At 36.2% G+C, this 19,378-nt stretch overlaps 1 protein-coding gene across 1 annotated transcript in view; it reads left to right on the forward strand.

Moving 5' to 3' along the window:
• Window positions 1–19,378, forward strand: part of ANKAR (ankyrin and armadillo repeat containing) — a 50,845-nt gene that overhangs the window by 3,795 nt on the left and 27,672 nt on the right. Inside the window, exons 3-10 of the mRNA XM_006921280.3 lie at window positions 2,088–2,533; window positions 4,032–4,195; window positions 4,819–4,922; window positions 9,477–9,657; window positions 10,734–10,953; window positions 12,321–12,356; window positions 15,982–16,183; window positions 18,764–18,972. Of these exons, the coding sequence (XP_006921342.2) occupies window positions 2,088–2,533; window positions 4,032–4,195; window positions 4,819–4,922; window positions 9,477–9,657; window positions 10,734–10,953; window positions 12,321–12,356; window positions 15,982–16,183; window positions 18,764–18,972 (1,562 nt within the window). The remainder of the gene's footprint in view (window positions 1–2,087; window positions 2,534–4,031; window positions 4,196–4,818; window positions 4,923–9,476; window positions 9,658–10,733; window positions 10,954–12,320; window positions 12,357–15,981; window positions 16,184–18,763; window positions 18,973–19,378) is intronic.

The following is a 19,378-nucleotide window of genomic DNA, read 5'->3' on the forward strand; positions in this document are numbered from 1 at the left end:
AACTTAATTTTGTTAGAAGCCATTTTTTAAATTTAAAGGTAATTTATCTGTGGCTCAGTTTTAGGTATTTAGCCATATTTTTTAAAAAAGATTTTTAAACTCCAAAGGATCTTTTCAATAAAACTTTTTTTCAATGTTTCCAAAAATTATGTTTTAAGTCAAACATCTTGCCTTTCATCTTAATCTCCAATTTATGCAGAGGAGATCAGATTTCAAATACCTGGTGGAGGGTTTTCAGTTTACAGTTTTTGTCTTATATGACCTAAGTAAGAAAATCCATAATAAAGCCAAGGGTAGATGGAGTTGACTGAGAAAAATCTTCAAACTTGAAAACAAAAATTAGCCATCCACACTGCCATTTTATAAACCTCAAAAATGAATAAAACTTAAGGATAAATAATGTGCATCAGCAATCTAAGCTTTGACATTTTAGTAGAATTTGGTTTCATGAGTATTCTTGATTCATCTAACTTTTAAATTCCTCTCTTCTCAGGGCCATACTTCTCTAATGTCTATATATAAACAGTAGATGCCTCTCAATCCTGGTTCATCCCCTTCAGCATATTTAAATTTTTTATTGAAGCTTAAAAAAAAGATCCCCCCTCCTTGGTTCCTTGGCAGTAGGCCAAGTGGAATGGAAAGCGAAATGGAAAATGTATACCCCAACACTGTTTCCAACTGCTTTCAGTGATCAAATATATATAATTATTTTCTAAATATATTCCAAGTTCATGAGCACAGGCTTAAAAACAAGTCTCAATGCTGGTTGAAATGTATTAGAATTTCACTTGACTGGAAGAGAGACGCTGGCAATAGATTTTATATTGATTCTTCTCTAGGCTCTTTCTTCACTGCTCTCCAAAATCCATTGTCCCATTCTTAGTTCTCCTCTCTCGGTTCCCCACCTTCTTCCTCTTCTCCTCTCCTTCCTCTCCCCCTCCCTTCCTTCTCTCTTCCTCTCCCCTTGTCCCTATTTTCCTCCTTCCTTCCCCCTCTTAGTGAGGAAGAGAATGGGCTGGGCTACCTGGAAAGGCAATCTGGGGGTCTCACTGCACCTTAATCTGATACCATGACCTGTCCTTCGGCGCTTCCAATTTCTGAGCCTTTCTGTCATGAGAATCGACTTGCTCCCACCCACAACAACCCAGAAAGTTTTAGAGGTACCAACCATGCTCTGACTTATATTTAGATTTTTTAAAACTGTCAGAAACACTTTAATTTCTTTATAATCTCTTCATTCATTTTACTCTTTAACAAAAGGGAGGTGAATCATAGTGGCCGTTTTAAAAATCCAAGAGTATTGTGGAGATTATAGCTATAGATATAGACATATAGATGGATGGATGGGAGGAAGAAGAAGGAAAGGAAGGCAGGGAGGGAGGAAGGAAGGAAGAAGGAAGGAAGAGTTTAAAGGGAAAATGAAATAGGAACACATTGATGTATCATTTACACTTTAAAACACATATGTTACAAACTGCATATTTTCCTCAGTCATATTTTATGTTTTCTCAAGCCTAGATTAAAGGTAACATTATAAATGCAATTATTTTTAAAAAGACAAGAAAGTTCTTAATTTCATCATAAATGGGAAGAAAGTGTAACAGGAAATTTGTCATAATAGTAAAATCAAGTTTTAATTCTTATTTGATGTATCACAGTTAGCAGGCAAATTCTTTATTGATTTTACGTATATAGCTTCTGTTATCAGCACAAAAGTAATATGTAATATAATGCTTGAAAACCAAATTATACTTTTAGCCCTACTGAAAAGATGATTTCCTGCTTAAGAGAGATCACATTTTCTTGTTCTTTGATTTAAAGATGGGACTTGCATTATTGTTTCTATGGTATTGTTTCTATGGTATTTTGAAGAGAATGGGAATTTATTCTTTTTAATTGTACAAGCTTCCATCTTTCTTTACTCTGCTTATTTACCACTCATCCATCTTCTTTTCAATTTTATTGGCATTGCTTTACCCCTTTACTGTCATGTTAGTAGGATTTTAAGATGAAACCTTTTGTTCAATGTGCTATATTTATCAGGAAGCCAAACTGAAGTTTTTGCTTTCTAAAATTTTTCTTTTTCATTGTGAAGGTTTGATAGATATTACAAATGATCCAGACTTTAGTGGAATCTATGATGAAGACATGAATGAAGATCCAACATATAATCCCAACTGGCCTGAAGAAAAAGCTATATTTATGAAATATGCTGAAAATATTATGCTAAAGTTGACATTCAGTACCACACAAGTTCAACAGTGTGAAAATGTTTTTATATTTGAAACAGCCTATTGGCTTACTAATGCAATAAAATATAATCAGGATTATCTTGATATTTGTACCTACCAGAGACTACAGCAAAGATTATATCTTCAAAAAAAAGTTATTCAAAAACACTTTGAGAAAAAAAAAGAAATCAGAATAGGAATAGGATACTTAAAGTTAATATGTTTTCTGACTCCATTTCTACTGAGTTTAAAAAAGAAGATGAAGGTTCCATATTTAAATAGTCTGCTTCAGCCTTTTTCAGGTAAGAATATCACCAAAAAATCAAGTATAAATATATATAAATATTAAAATATAGTGTGTGATTCCAGACACAAAACCTAGCTGTAGCCTGTTAGAAAAAAAAAAAAATGTCTCCAAAGTAATGAAATATACTTGGTATTTGAACATAGTACTTGGTATATATTCATACCAATTATAATGGTTATTGAAAGATTTAAAACAAGTTCTGAGAAATTGGGAAATTTGTCATGTTCGTGATGGGACAACACTGTGAGTATATCATGTCTCATCCAAATTATAAATTCAATTCACTTCTACTCTAAATCCCTATCATGTTTTTCATGAAAGCTTATAAATTTCTTCTGAAATTAATATAGAGCACTAAAGGAAATTTCTGAAAAAGAAACAAAAAAAAATTTAAAACTTTAGTAATATATTGGCACTGTAATTAACAAATAGAAAATATAGGAAAATAGAGAGCTGAAATAGGACTATGCTAAGATGGAATTTGACAGGAATGCAGTGCAAACTATTCCTTCCACCCAAATTAGCCCATGATTTATTTATTTTCACTGGCGCCTAATCCTGTAGGCTTGTTATAGTGGGCTTTCTATTCAGATGAAAGTTTCAGTAGAAATTTTGCAAATCACTTAGTGAAAATTTGCATCATGAGCATTTAAATGGTGAAGATTATTATCCATATCTGTGAACTCTTTAAAAATGGACTCATGACAATGCTTGTCCTAGGGTAGGTGTAGGATAATGGTGCATGAGAAGAATTAAGAGGGCATTGCTTAAAAAGATGTTAGCTATATCTGTAATGTTGTATTACTTAGATTGTTGGAAGCAAATATGACTAAATGTTAATAGTCAATTCCAGGTGCTTCAATTAGGATGTTATATTATTCTTTGTATTTTCCTGTACATTTTGCATTTCTCAAAATACATTATATGCTTTATATTGATGAAACTATATTCTGCTAACAAGTCAAAATATTGAATAAACCTTACTGAGATTTTAGAAAAAAATTTTTTTTTTTAAAATGGTTTACATGTAGTCTCATTACTTTCTAAAAATGTGGGCTGGTTATTTTTGTAATGAGAAAATACCCACTTATTTCTTTTTATTGTCTCTTTTCATCTAAACTCGCTCAGGTAAGTTTTTGCCTATTTAACCAAAGATTCTCTAAGGCACACAATTTCAAATCTTTTCTAATAATTAAGATATTAGTCTTGAGCTCACATATAGAAATCAATAAGTAGAATGCTGTTTTGACTATTCTTTTAGAGTTTCTGCACAATGAAACTACAGAATTACTCAAAATGTATGGCATAAATGTATTTTTAATGTTTAAAATATACACTAAAGCATAAATAATTTATATTCTGTAATTGTCAATATTTTCATTTCCTGTGGATTTTTTTACTTTGTGTGAATGAGAATCTAGATCTCCAAAATGTGATTTTTATGTGCAGCTTTTCACTTTTTTAAATAAAACTTTTTTTTTTCCTTTTTTGAGATGACAAAGTTAAGACAGAGCGGGAATTGCCTCCCTTTATCTATGGACGAGATTTTAAATGCCAGAATTTTCACTACAAAGAGGATCAGTATTTTCATGTTCATGGAGGAATTGAATTTGATATTACCACCCCTTCGATTGAGAATGCTTTGGAAGAATTTAAGGTTTAAATTATTGTTCCTCAAATAGTTTGTCATTCAACAGCTCTTTTATCCTATTCGCCATTCAACAAAGACTCTCTGTTGGTACAGGTAGTAGGCAGCTTTCCAAATAAGTATCTTCCCAACTCACTAATTTTTTTGTACATTATGTAACAAACATAACAAGTGCAAACTATATCTAAGGTACTATGTTAGATATTAGAGATAAAATGATAAATAAGCTAGGTGCAACTATAATCCTCACAGAATTTACAGACTCTAAAGGACCATATTTGCCCTAGAATACTTAACCAAAGAGTGCAGTAGAAATCCCTGAACATACACTACATATTCTTTCATTTTTCTCAAAGATTAGTATTAGAACAGAGATCCTATAGAGTGTGGGAGTAATAATTCTTCATCTGGAATTTAGTATAAATATTATATGTTTCAATTGTCATTGCTTTTCTATTTTATATTATCTTTCCTTTTGTAATTTTTCAAATATATGTAGTTATTATTAAAGTCTGGTGGGACATTATATTTAAAATTTATCATTTACATGTATAAAACTTTATCTGAAAGAAGTCATAATTGTTTAAATTTGTTTAAAGATATGTTTTTTAGTAATACGACTCATGTTTTAGAACAATTTAGAAAAAATACGGGACTGTGCTGCTAATACATTTGTAGAAGATGCAGGATACAAAGAATATTACTCAATACCAGTCATGGAATTTAATGGAAAAAGGTAAGGAACTTTCAGCAATTATTTACTAGCCACAACTTGTTGAAAGTTAGCAGAAAAACAAAGAAAGCGTCAAAACACAAAGCCTAATTTAAAACCTTAGGTTGGAGATCCTGGAACAAAAATAACCCCCAGGAATGATATATGGACTCAGCGAAGTATTAACTGTTACATTTATTACTTTGTGCACTTTGATACATTCTGTGTAGTAATCCTTAGAGATGGTAATTAGTTAATTTAATTAACACAATAGTTAAATAGGGATGATGGTGGGGATCAAATCTGTGGGCCCACTGAAAAGCAGTGGACTCACCACATACCCCTTTATTTCCATAAGGAATATAGTTTAAAATCCTCTTCCTCTACTGGGTCTCGTTATGCCTGTCATCTTTTGGAGCAGTGTGTTTCAGTATTCTTAGGATCTTTTATGTGTGATGTTCTTGGAGTTTCACACCTTGGACACTGAAATTTGGAAATATGGGCAATAGAGCTTAGAGGAAACATTTGGGTTGGAGGTTCAGATTTGAGATTTAAAAACATATAGGAGGTAGTGGTTGTAGTTGTTGCTGTTGTTTTCCCATAAAGGCATGGAAGTAGTTGAGAGGATGAGGCCAAGTCTGGAACTCTGGAGAATAGCAGCCTTTACAGGATGTGGGGAGAAGCAGAGAAGAGAGCAAAGAGATTGAGAAGGAACAACACAGGTAGAAAAAGACCAAGAAAATTTCAGGAATATAGAAATAGTTAAAAGCATCAAATTCAGCAAAGAAAAAGGTCAAGTCAGTTTAAGATTGAGTAGAGCCCTCTAAATTTGGCAATGACTTGGTAAAAAATTTTAGTTATGGTTACAGAAGACTATGTGTATTGCATTGAAGGGTAAAGTTGGGGAGAGTTCATGAGATGTGAAGAAGTAAAGGCAGATTATAAATTTATTTCAAGATGAATGGCAGTGAGGAAATAAGGTTTCTGGAATGGACAGGTAATGTGCATCTCCCTGGAGGAGGAATCTCTCACTCAGTGGCCTAAAACTCCTTGACATACTCCATGTACAATCCTTGCCAACCTAGGAGACACCTCTGAATAAAACTTTATTTTCTCAGATTCTCCCAAGTTCTAGGGTCTGGCTGGGCACTAATGATACTGGGAATGCAGGGAAGAAGCTGGGATGAAAGCTATGAGAAATTGTGTGGGTGAAGGAATATGGCTGGCATAAGTATACTGCCATTGGGCTGTAAAAGATCTACTCAGAGTGTTGCAACAGGATGGCATAGTGGAATTGTTTCTCTAGTTTTTGACTAATGAACAGCAAGCAGTGAATTGTAGATAAAGTGATTTCAGTTTTCAGCATAAGCTTGTTTCCCAGACTCAGGTAGCATGGAGTAAAAATAAAAATCACAAGTGGAGTAATAATCAGTATTTTCCTGGCTCCTGTATCAATTACTAGAGAATCTTCAATTCCTTATAAAATCTATCCACAGACGATTATTTCTAGGAATCCCATATGCAGTCATGAATCAGCAGTCTTGGGTACTATGAGATACCTTCAGTTATCTCTCTTCCTGCCTGAGTTGCCCATAATAACCCTAAAGTACACTAGGCCTTTCAACACTGTCTTTATTGTCTCTGGCACTGCTGCTCCTGGTTGTAGAGCTGGTGTCACCCCTGAGGCTGGCTCCTTCTGATGCCTGCTAAATAGTATGTATCATCTGTCGAGACATTGAAGCCAATCCAATGAAATAAGGAAGATTTCTATTCCAGTTTTACTGATTTCGAAGAAGTGTTGCCATGAACCTCTAATACTTTCGTGCAAAATAGCTATTTCAGTCATTTTTCTTACAATTGTTTCTTTCTATGATGTAGAGATCATTCTATGTTGGTACTGGACCAGAGAATAATCTGAATGATTGAAGACAAGCAATCTCAAAATCTCCCATTTTCTTTGATTTTGTTATTGGACCAAGCTCATGTATCTTGATGTTCTCTTTGCTCAGAATGATTTATTCCATAGGAGACTCAAGGTCCCTTACGAAAATAAGATCAGCTTCACAGGCCCTCTAATCATGCCTGGAAACATCTAAATCCTAGATTCATTTTTGGCCCAGGTTAAGTTCTCCCAGAGTCAAAAATTAGGCATCACAGTCAGATACCCAGTATTCGGCAGTCTATGAAAGTAGAACTCGTGAATTATTAAGGCGATAGTATCTGGAGAAAATAGATGAATTGATACTGGTACTAAAATGTTTCAGTTTGGGGAGAGCATGCGAGCATCCCAATACCGTTGTGGACATTAGAAGACAGGTCAGAAATCAATGTAGTGTGATTGTGGTGTGTCCAGGAAGTGTGGTGTTAGAAGCTCCTCACCACAGTCTCTAAGCTGGTTGCAGACTCTCAGGCCGAAGAGTATGGAAGGAGTTATTTTTAAAGTGGGGCTCCTCTATTGTCCCTGCTGATGAGTAGACTTAAGGTTTTGAGTAAAAATAGTGGTATATCACCATGCAGTACTTTGATGAGGGTTCCCTCATGGTGCTGGCCATCTGGGCTTTCTGTGCTTCCGATAATCATCTTTGTACAGGCTAGTATTGGCCTTGTGTAGGTTGTGTATCCATCCTTGGGGGTCACAAAATTATGCGGTCAGGCTTTCTCTGGATAGACCTTCACCACCTCTTGCTTCTCCACTTTCTAGGATAGGACAGCCCCCTACTGGCTGTGGATACTTGATTTGTATTGGATGACTGAACTGAATCTCTAGGAGAAATCAGTCCACCCTCCCTTGGTATTTGTTAAATTTATAAAGTTCGTTTTATTGCTTGAGCAGTGATATAAGAGTACCTCACCAAGTACCAGGCCCACAAAGGTAGTCAGCATCTTCTGATCCCATAGCAATTTACCACAGCCAGAGCCCACTCTCTGGAGAAGTCCATGAAGAGACAGAGGTTGCTGGCACCAGGATTCTCTTGGAGCAGAATGATGTAGAGCTAGCTGGGCCACTCAGGACCAAAAGACATCCTCAGAGTGATCCCCCATGCCTAGATCTATGAGGGTAATCTTGTGGGACTTGGGGTGTCTGTTTGTGGTATCCATCCTTATAACACCAAAGGAAGGTGGCTGTTTTCTTCTAGAAATTTAGTTTAGTCATCCAATACAAATTAAGCATCCAGGTCTGACCCATATAGCTCCTTAAGGCTCTAGAGCCTATCACGACTATGATTTAAAAGCCTTCAAATCTGAGTAAGATTCAAAACCTTTGGTTTGGGAGGCTGGAGTCTAGTAAGTGAGGCAAGTCCCCATTGATGAAGGTGGCACCTCCAAAAGTCAGGGCCCTAAGACAAAGTGACAAGTCCTACCACCTGGCCTGGTGTTGTACCAACAGTGTCGGTAAAGACAGCCTTTCATTTATATTCTCATGGTCTAGTTTCCTTTTGTTAGAGAGGACGTTGGGTAAGAAAAATGACAACTTCAAATAAGTGTGAACAGATCCTCAGATATGCCTCCATCCATGAAGAGGTCTATTATATTCAGAAAATTTAGTTTGAAGTAAAGGTCAAGGGAGAGAGGGTATTAGCCTCTGAATAACTCATAACAGAGTGTTTCCCTAAGACCTTCCTTTAACTGACCCATGAGGCCCCATGAGTCCTCTTCAGCTTCTGAGCAAGGAGTTTCCTTAGCATAGAGAATCACTGACTCATTTCCCTGAAAATTAGTACCACAGCACAAACTTCTCAGCACCCTTAGGGGAACTGATGGTCCCTGAGTGGCAGAGTGAAGAGCTATAGAAAGGGGTGACCACTGTCAAGAATGCTATATTTATAGCAATAAACAGTTGCATTTAGAGCAGGGATCCAGGTAACATTAACAGGCTTCTTGCTGGCAGAGGTAGAGTAAGCAGCTGATGTGCTTAATGCTGAAATCGGAGGGTGTGAAAAGGTATCTCATGGGAAAAAGTGATGGAAGGCCACCATTTTCTTTTGCCTGTGATGATAAGAACCCCAGGGAACAGAGTCTCTCAAAATGTTCCCACTTTTCCATTCTAGCATATAGGAGACTGGGTCTGCTACCTACCTACAGCTCAAGGACCTAGAGGGTTGGGGGTTTCTCTATTCCACTGCTGCAGTGAGTTAAAAGTCAGGGAGCCATTACCGAAAGCATCATTCCAGGTCAGATTAAAGGTAAACCTGGAGAAAACAAATATAGACATAATTCGATTGAAAGAGTTAATATATAAACTTGTAGGAGGAGGGTAAGCAGATGGCTAAAAGGTAAACCTAGAATTCCTTCAAGCCAGAGTTAGGGCTTTGAGCAACTTTGAGGCAGTACCCCTGGTCACTGGCATGGGAGGGCAAGAGTTGGTTAGGAAGGCCAATATGGAGAAGACAGTTGTTATAGAAAGACTTGGTTAATAACGGTTGATAATCATGTTATTAAAATATTTACAACCAAGTACAATTTAAACTATATTCTTATATTTGTTATTAAAAAAAAATAAAGTTTTGCTGGCATAGGAAAAAGTAGCAAATCACTTCAAAGTCAAAAAAATTTATCTTAAAAAAATTTTTTTTATAGGTATTATGTGATCTATTTTGAACTTGAAACTTTCTATCAGCAACTATATAAGACACAGTGGTGGGGAGCCATAAACGAAATAGTGAACAATCTGAGACTGAAAAGACTTCCACTGACAGATGCTCAATTACATGAACAATTTAAGAAAAAATTTGGTTTCAAAAAAGCTATGAAATGCAAGGTATTTCGGTGATTACTACATAATTTAGTATAAGAAGTTATATATAGTAGATAAGTTAATGTCTCAAATTTTTATCTTAGAGATAAATAATAGGTTAAATAAAGCCTTTAGTATGAAATAAAAATTTCACATTTTAGCAATTGAGAAGCTATACAATTCTAGATTATACATTTCTGGAAGAGTTACGAAACTACCTGTTAATGAATTAGATTGTGATTAATTCAATAATTGCTAATATTTATTGAATGATCATTTTATAAGCCAGGCACTGTTAAAATCCTTTCAACAAACTCTTTCAAGGTACTAGTACTATTGTTATCATTTCTATTTTACAAATAAGGAATTTGAGGTAAAGCACGTTAAGGATCTTTTCCAAATCATATAGCTCATAAACAGCAGAGCCAGGCACAAACCCAACATCCTGAATCGAATCTCTACATCTGCTTCAACAGCCTTGACTTAGAGCTTCTGAACCATATAAATTAAGTGGTGAGCTCACCAGTTTCAAAGAATACACTGTCACTTATTTACCATTTATTTTTTAAAATGTCCATAAATTTTATAATTTAATAACATGTTCATTTAATATTAAAATATTAAAGTAGTCAGAATGTCTCAAAGAAGTGTGTGATATTTTTACCTCTCCATTTTGAGACCTAGAGCAAAGAATGCAAACTGTATTTCTATAGCTATATATACAATTTTTAGACTTCTAAATTAGAGCTATCTTCTTAAATTGGAGAAGGAACTCTTTGCTTTTAAAGTATTTCAGAAAGATACTTTACTGTGTTTCAACTGTCTCCAAAGAAGAAGAATCTGTAACTTCTTTCTGAAAAAAAGGAAGAAAAAAAATCTCCCCAAATATATATTTTTAAGTTCTTGGTGTTTCTTTATAACTCAAACAACTTTCATCATTGCTCAGTGAGACACTTTCCATGTGGATCATGTGAAAATTCTACCGAAATCGAGCACCTAATCATATGATTATATTAATATATTTCATTGTCATTTTTCCCTTAAACCAAACTTTAGACGTAGTCTGAAGAAACTAATTCTGACCTTCTTAATAATGTTAGAGTATCCCATTTGGTATGAAGTCCGCTGTTGAAAGGGGATTATCCGCTGTTTTCCATACATTCAGCCGCAAAACCTCAAGTTCAACAATCAACGTTTCAGATGAGGCGGGTTACGCTATTTTCCATCACGCCGCTCTGCACAACAGAGTTTCTATTGTATGTCAACTGTGCAACGCTAACTTCAATGTCAACCAGAGACGCTTTATTATGTTTAGCCAAGGTATCACGTTTTAACTCTAAAATGTTTTTCCTTTCCTTACCCCTATTCAGCATTAAGAATGCATGTTGATTTGAGAACAAGGTTAAAATTGGGCACTGGGACCTAGAGCAAAGTTGAGGTTTTTGTTTCATGTATCTCAGAGGGACTCCTTTTAGTTTTCTAAGCATCACTTATTGCTCTCTTATCTCATGTTATTTATTTGTTTATTGTGTCTCCCTCAACTGAATATAAGCTCCATAAAGGGCAAGGATTTGGTTTACTTTGTTTGCCATGATATCCTAGTGCCCAGAAGAAAGCCTGGCATTGGTAGGTGCTCAAGAAATAACTGTTGAATGATTTCATGGATGGGCGAATACAGGGTAGCATTTGATAATCGCTGGCATAATTAGTATACTGTGATTTACTATTGAAATTCAGAGAAAAGGAAGATAGAGATTATAGCAGAACATCCATTTCTTACTCCAGGGTTCTCAACCAGGGGATAGTTTCTTTACACTGCATAAACTTAAATTACATTTAATAACAAAAATTTTTTCTATAATAATAATTTTTATAATTGATGACCCCTTTAAGGCTACCCACATTTAAACTTTCAAAAGTAATTTTTCCTGATATTTATGTATTCTCTGGAATGTATTTAACCAGTATAAAAATAATAAAGTTGAAGATGAAAGTGGAGGGCCTCCATAACTGAAGAGAGAAATAGACATGAAGTTCAGGAATGGCTGATGAACAAGACTGGCAATAAAAAATGGTGATTTATATTTTCACACACCAAAACAAAATGTTCTGCTTTAATCCTATTGACCACTAATAAATTTCATGCTCTATCACCATAATTAAAATGTTTTTTATATTAAGATGTTTCTATTACCTGATTAAAATATTCAATAAGAATAAACTTAAAATAGAGCACAAATTCAGTCAAATTTAAGTGCAATGGGTAGTTATTATTTAAAAGTGTGTTGTATTTTATGCCTTCTTTAGTGTGAAAAAAAGTCTTTGGTTAAAAAATAGTCATCCTGTGACTTACATTTCCATTGACTGAGAATCGGGTAGATTTTGAAATATGGAAAATGTATAACTCTAGTAGCAATGTCCATCTATTATTACTTAAGATACACAAAACCACTTCACCAGCCACTGGAGAGGCAGCATTTCCAGGTTTTCTCTGACATGATGTCAGATTCATGCAACATGCCCAGAAGGCTTGACCAAAAGTTACAACCAATCCTGTTTATGTAATCTTGCCATCTATATCTAAACATAGTCCTTTTGTTCTTATTAATATGTGTCTATTTTGACTAATTTAGGAAACTGCTATATATTAATAATCATACTTCTATGTGTATTCCCTTTTAAAACAGAGTCATCAAAAACAGATGCGAAAAAAGAAAGAAATGGTAAGATTCATGAAATATATAAGACTATACTTCATACTCTATATAAGATAATTCGAGGAGGGTTTATTTTTAAAGAAACCATTTACGAAGACCTGAATTTTGTAAGTGGAGGGTGATAGTTATTCAAACTAGCCACCTTGCATTGATGGAGGAACACAACTAATCTGAGGTGACTTCAGAGAGGGAACCTCTTAGAATAAATATCCTGACCTCCTTCTCCTCTCTCCTCCAAGGTTGCCCATTGGCAGATACTGATAAGAAGCCAAAGGACAGGGGTTGCTAAATCTGCAGGGACAGAAAGAATACAGGGAGGGTAGTAAAGGGAGATGAGTGGGCCTGCAGGGGAAAATGGACACCTATCTGGTCCACCTATCCTGTGGGAATTTACAGTTAAGTTACAATAGTACACTTCCTGCATTATTGCTCGCTCTTTTTTCCTTTTTCTTTTCGAAGTATTGCTTATGGCTACCTTGTATAATATTATTTATTGTGTCTCCCTCACTTAAATATAACATTGCCATGGTAGTGGCAATGTTCTATTTACATGCCCAGAAGAAAGCCTGACATTAGTGTCAGGAAATAGTTGTTGAATTAATTTATGGATGGATGAATACAGGGTAGCATTTGACGATCACTGGCATAATTAACATACAGTGATGTACTTTAGAAAATCAGAGAAAAAGGAGATAAATACGCTTTCAGGCCCCAAAGAGCATTTATTCCCTAGGCCATGGTTTTCAACCAAAGAATAGTTTCTTCAGACTACATAAACCCCTCCAGAACTTCCCTGATTGTATTATGTCCTTGGACAGTGTTTCTCATCCTCAGCAGTATTGATATTATGGGCTGGATAATCCTTTATTGGTGGGGGGTAGCGGGGGCTATCCTGTTTACTGTAGACTATTCAGCAGTATCCCGGGCCTCTACCTACTAAATACCAGTTACAACACACACCCCAGTTGTGACATCAAAAACGTCATCAACGTTGCAAATGTGTGTTGGGGAGGGGGCACTTAATCCCACTGTCCTGGGATAAATTTTCAAGTACATAGGAATCAGCCAGGGAGCTTGTTCAAATGCAGAATCTGATTTCAGAGGGTCTGGGTGGGAGCCAAGATTCTGTATTTCTGTTAAGCACACTTTAAAGTAGTAAGAGTCGCATATGAGAATAGTATTCCTGCCACGAGATTGTGCTGAAACACTTTTTGGAGGGAGGTAGAGAGCAGAGGAAGCAAGTCAGTGGGAATGCTGGTGTGGTTTTTCAAAAAAATCTCCTCATGTCATTTTGATATGTTTCTCCTGCTGAGCGCAGCCTACTGCCTCCTTTTCAGTTGAAATGAGCTAACATGTTCTAAAGTCCTATGATTAGGTCTCAGTCTTTGAGGGAGCCTATGCTCCTAGACTATGAACTTCACATGTACTTGTCAGTTCTCTCCCCCAGCTTAGGTGGGTCAGGATGGCTGGAGGGGTCTGGAGTTGGATATTTCCTTCCTCAAGATCAGTTAGGCTCTGGATAATACCCCAACAGTTTGGGCTCTGGTAAAACAGTTTCTCCTGAAGGCAGGCCTTGTTAAGAAAAACAGAGTGCTCTGGCATGTTTCAAAGTGGTTCTTTTCTCCCTTCCCTGCCAGAAGTTCAAAGGGATTTCTCTGTGATATTAGTATGAGGACCTGCTAGCGCTCCTGCAGATAAAACTCACTAAAGTGTGGGGCCCCCTATGACTGGGTTCCCCTGGCATTTTTAACTCTCAGACTTGTCCACACTGAGCTGCCAGCAATCTGTCAATTAAAGTTCAGGTTTTCCTACCTCCAGCACTGGTTCCTGTGGGGGTTTCTGCTTCAGTAAGTTGTCATTCTCTGAATCTGCCGATCTCTCCAATTTTGGGGGCAGTGTTTTTTTCCTGTGACCTCATTTCTCTAATAGATCTAAGAAGAATTGTTGAATTTTCAGTTTGTTTAGCTTTTTACTAGCCGTTAGAATGAAGTGGTGACTTTTAAACTCCTTACATGCTGGACAAGAAACAGGAATAACTAAGCAGTAGCTTTAAATAAATAGATCTGGCTCAGATGTTATAGATTATCAAGGCTATGACATAAAGCTTAGACTACCAAGGTAGGCAGGAGGCCATTGGAAGTTTCTGACTTGGGAGAAAAGCAGTGCTTTTTTTCTGAGATGAATAGAAGTTAGCTAGACCCTGGTCAGGGAAGTGTTACTTGGGAAAGGGAAGCTTTCAGGCAGCAGGAACAGTCCAGGGTGACCGGATAATTCATCATCCAAATGAAGGAGACTTGAGAATAAAATGGGCACTATTAATCAATCATTGTGCTGGGGCAGCAGGCATAGACCAATACTTCTCTGGGCAACCTGGGATGTGTGGTCAGTCATCTTACATCTGAGAAGCTACAAGAAGGCCCAAATGAAGAAAACAAGGTGTGTATGTTTTATGTATGTGTGTGTATGGTGTGTATGTGTATGTGTGTGTTTTGGGGGTGGGGAATAAGCTGGTGGTTCAGGTTAAGTCAGAGCCAGTGGATCCTCTTCCTGTATTTGTGATCAGATGGCCTTGAGAAAACACTGAAGAGTTTTAAGCAAGAAAGTTAAAAAGATCAGATTTACATTTTGAAAAAATGGATTGGGGAAGGGCAAAACAAGATGGGGATATCAGTTGGGAGGTGATTATGGCTTGGAGTAGGGTAGCGGTGGCAGTGAAGATAGATTCTAGAGAGAGATTTAAAACTTATGATGCACTGGTTATGGAGGTAAAATGAGAAGGAGGTGCCAAGGAGTCATTCGGGTTTCTAGTTTGTAGACCTGGCTGGATGATGATATCCTTCCCTGATTTAAGGGGCAGTGAAAGAGGACCAGGTTTGGAGGGAAAGGTAGGAGTTCAATTTTGAATATGTGAAGTCTGAGGTGGTATGTGGAGATGCATAGTGCAATGTTGAAGATACAGATCTGAAGCTTGGAGAAGAAACAGATCTAGAGATACTTTCCTGGGAGTCATCAACTTATAGGTAGTAAGCGAAGCCTTTGAGAAGATAAAAAGGACCAAGACAGAGCCTTAAAACTCATTTAGGCATCAGGACAATGAGAAAGTTCCCAAGGAGAGTGCAAAGGAATAGCCTGAGAGGTAGGAGAAAAATAGGAGGGTATGCTATCATAAAAGCCAAGGAAAGAAACTATTTTAAAGAAGAAGTGGTCAATTTACTGTTGAGAGATCTGTAAAATGAGAATTGAAAAACATCTACTGGACTTAGTGACAGAGGCCTTTTAAGTGAATTTCTTTTTCATTTCAAAGGATGTTTTCTCTTACCACAAAACATTTGAGTCAAATGGAAAATAATTTAAACAAGAAATAGCTTATTTTATCACCAAACTAACACATAGACTAAATTTTTCAAATACTTTTAATGTTATTTTTTCTTAACTTATTAAGAACTGATTTTTAATGGTCAGACATTGAGTTAACTAAAGAAAGAAAGAATTGCCTAAATTAATTCTTTTAGTGCTTATCTCAGAGCTTCTATATCACACAATACTGAGCTCTGGTTGGATATCAAAGAGGTATGTTTTTTTTTAGGATTTTTAGATTTTGACCACTGAAGTAATTGTCCATTTTTTCTAGGTCCAACACCTCTACACCTGGCCGCACAGGCTTGCTCGTTAGAAACAACCATCTGTCTACTCTCTTTCAAAGCTGATTACATGCTTTCTGAAAAAAGAGGCTGGATGCCAATTCACTTTGCCGCTTTCTATGACAATATCTGCATCATCATTGTTCTCTGTAGGAAGGATCCTAGTTTGCTAGAAGCTGAGGCAACGGCTGAGTAAGTTATTAAGCATATGTAAAAATATACATTTCTGCTTTCATGGCTTGCTTCAAATACTGACACTAAAAGAAATGGTGGGTATGATTAATTTGAAAAGCTGTGTAAGGCTTACTCTGCTATCATTTCTGGTCACTATTTTCTATCACTTATCTTTAAAATTTTAAAGACAGATCTTCAATTAACCTATGCATGTTGTCTGGAAGAATGAGAAGTAAGCCTTAGGAAGTTTATCCTATCCTAGCCTTTTCCAATGATATGGTTCTACAGCCTAGTTTATTAGGTTAACTACTTAGTGCCCTGGAAGAAGCCTGGCACTAGAAAAGAGAAAGTTGCTCTAAATTGGAACCTACACAACTGGGAAGCAGCCCAAGGACTCCAGGTCAAAGTGGATAAGCCTTGGATTCAACAGAAATATCTAGTGGTATCCAGAAGAAAAACACATTGAAAAGAGGAAAATAACTTTGAAATAGTGAAACATCTCAAACAATCTTCTGTTTCACTATCTAGCTAAGGACCACCCTTTAGGGGAGAGGTTTAACTTCTCCTGAGGGTACATTCTTGGCTGGTCATAGAAAGAACAGGTTATTGTTTTGAATCTCTGAACATGATTTAGACATAGCTTCATTCAGATATCTCTGGGTCTTCAAATAACCTGTCTATTATTATTCAGTGAATTAATCAATCCTCCCTATAGCTTGAGGCAGAGATGTGTATGAAAAAAGCTTTCAGGATACCAGGGTTTCTGGCTAATAGATTTTCTAATAGATTCCAGAAAGAGCTATGGACTGTGGAGACCTGAGTTCAGCTCCTTGTTCTGTCATATTTTGACAATGTGTCTTCGGGCACAAGGGGGCTAAAAAACTGGGTGGATTGCAAAAGGCCAAACAATTGGTTATTGAAGGTAGAAGTAAGAAGCTATCTGTGAACATAAGGGAGAAACAAAGGATTAGCAGGTGTGCTCTCCTATGTGGAGCTGAGGAAGAATGTGACCATGCTGGTGCATGTAACTCTGGAGCACAAATGAAGATATGACAAGGAACTGAGAGATCAGAACACAGATGGTAATCAGCATGGATGTTGAAGTCTCTGACAATTGGAGGGGGTAGTTGGTAAGGCAATGCACGATCTAGGGTGTGGAGAGGACCCCCTTGGGCAGCGGGCAATGGCAATGTGGAATTGGACAGGGTAATATAATTTGATAGTATATTCTTCAAATGAGGGAAATCAGAGCGATGGTGTTAGAAGTAAAAGTAGCCTTTATTCCTACCATTGAGTAGAAGGAAAGCAACATGAGAACAGACATGTTAAGGTAGAAAAGGGAGAAAATGAAGAGATGTTTACTCATAAAAGGCAAGCGTTTCCCTGGGGCCCAGGAAAAAGGGAATTGAGGAGAGGCTTGGGGCCAACTGGATAGAGGTGAGAATTCAAGAACAGGCAGCAAGAGAAAGGGATTTCACAAAGAGAAAGAGGTATGGGTAAAAAGATGAAAAAAAAAAAGTAATGTTTGAGGTAATGTGATGTGGTGAAAAAAGGAGGGGGAACTATGTATCAAGGCTGTGCTAAGCACCTTATCTGTCCCTTACACCAACACTGTCAGCTGATTGTTGTTAACCTTCATTCTTTTACAGACTAAGAAAGTAACCCAATTTGCTTAAGGTCACATTGCTAGTTAGCAAATCTATTAAGATAACACTTGATGCTGCTACAACAAAGATACCAAAAAATATTTGTAGTTTAAATGAGATAAACAAGTAGTTCTTTTTCACAAAGTCTGGGTTCATAGTCGAGGGCGAGCATAATGGCTTGGCAGTGTGAGGGACCAGACTTCCTCTTGTTGCTTCTTCTTGTGTGGTTTCCATATCCTGGTAAAAATGGCAATTCGTATTTTCATTATTATCCCTGTGTTGTAGCTATGAGAAGAAAGAGAGGAGAAGAGTCATGGCACACTCCTTTTCTCTTTAAAGAGTTGTCCAGGTAACTTTCACGAATATCACATTGGCCAAACTTAGTCTGGTGGCCATACCTATTCATAAGGAAATTTAGGAATGTATTATATGATTGGATAGCCATGGGCCCAGTCAAAAGCTCTTCATCTTCTAAAAAGCAGATAAGTGGGTTTTTGAGAAAAACTGTTAGTTTCTGCCACAATGAGGAAGCTTAGATTTGTGAATTGGACATGAATATAAAGAAATGGCTTGGAATGCTACCAGAGCCTTGGTTTCATCATTTGTAGAATGAGCTAAAATACTTGCTTTGCTTTTTCCTTCACTCAGAGAGTGGTTGTAAAGATTAAATGAGGTAGTGTTTTCTAAGAACTTTGTGTATTATCAACTTCTGAACAAATTATAAGACCTGATAATTAATTTGGGAGAGAGAGTAGGGGCAAATACTAAGCTAAGAATAGCCAAGTCAGGGGAAGCAAATCTATTTACTTATGGAATATATAGAACAATAACGTGTAAGAAAGAGAAGGTGATGATATAAATCAAACTCCTACAATACAATTTGGATAATTTTTAATAAGTAAATTTGACACTATATGTGCTCAATTATCATAATATGTTCCTTGATTTTTAGGAATCAGTGTACTCCATTGTTACTTGCTGCCACTTCAGGAGCACTGGATACTATTAAGTACCTATTTTCTCTCGGTGCTAACTGGAGAAAAACAGATATTAGAGGAAATAACATAATTCATTTATCAGTCCTAACCTTTCACACAGAGGTTCTCAAGCATATAATAGAGTTAAATATTCCTGAACTCCCAGTTTGGAAAACTTTGGTAGGTAAGTATAGAACACTTACTCTTTTTATAAATAAATGTTCTGACTATTATGCAGTTTAATTATTGATATTTACTCTTAAGTAGAGCAAATAAAGTACAATAATATATGCATCATATTTTAAACATCTAAAAATCATGAAATAAACATTTTTTAGTTAAAACTAGAAATACAAATAACACTGAACTATATTTTTATGTGTTCAAAAGTAGTTTTATTTCTAAATTTAAATCAAAGATAAATAACCCAAAAGACTACATTTCACCTAATTATATTTATTTTTATTTTCCAACTTCTCCAAAAGTCCAACCATCATCTTCTCCATCAAAGAAGCAAATTAAAAAAAAAAAAAAAAAAAAAAAGAGGAAGGAAAAGTTTGAAGGGAAAAGATTCCTTCAAATTTATTTCT

This window comes from Pteropus alecto, unplaced genomic scaffold (genome assembly GCF_000325575.1).
Source record: "Pteropus alecto unplaced genomic scaffold, ASM32557v1 scaffold3, whole genome shotgun sequence".
In the NCBI taxonomy this organism is placed as follows: domain Eukaryota; kingdom Metazoa; phylum Chordata; class Mammalia; order Chiroptera; family Pteropodidae; genus Pteropus; species Pteropus alecto.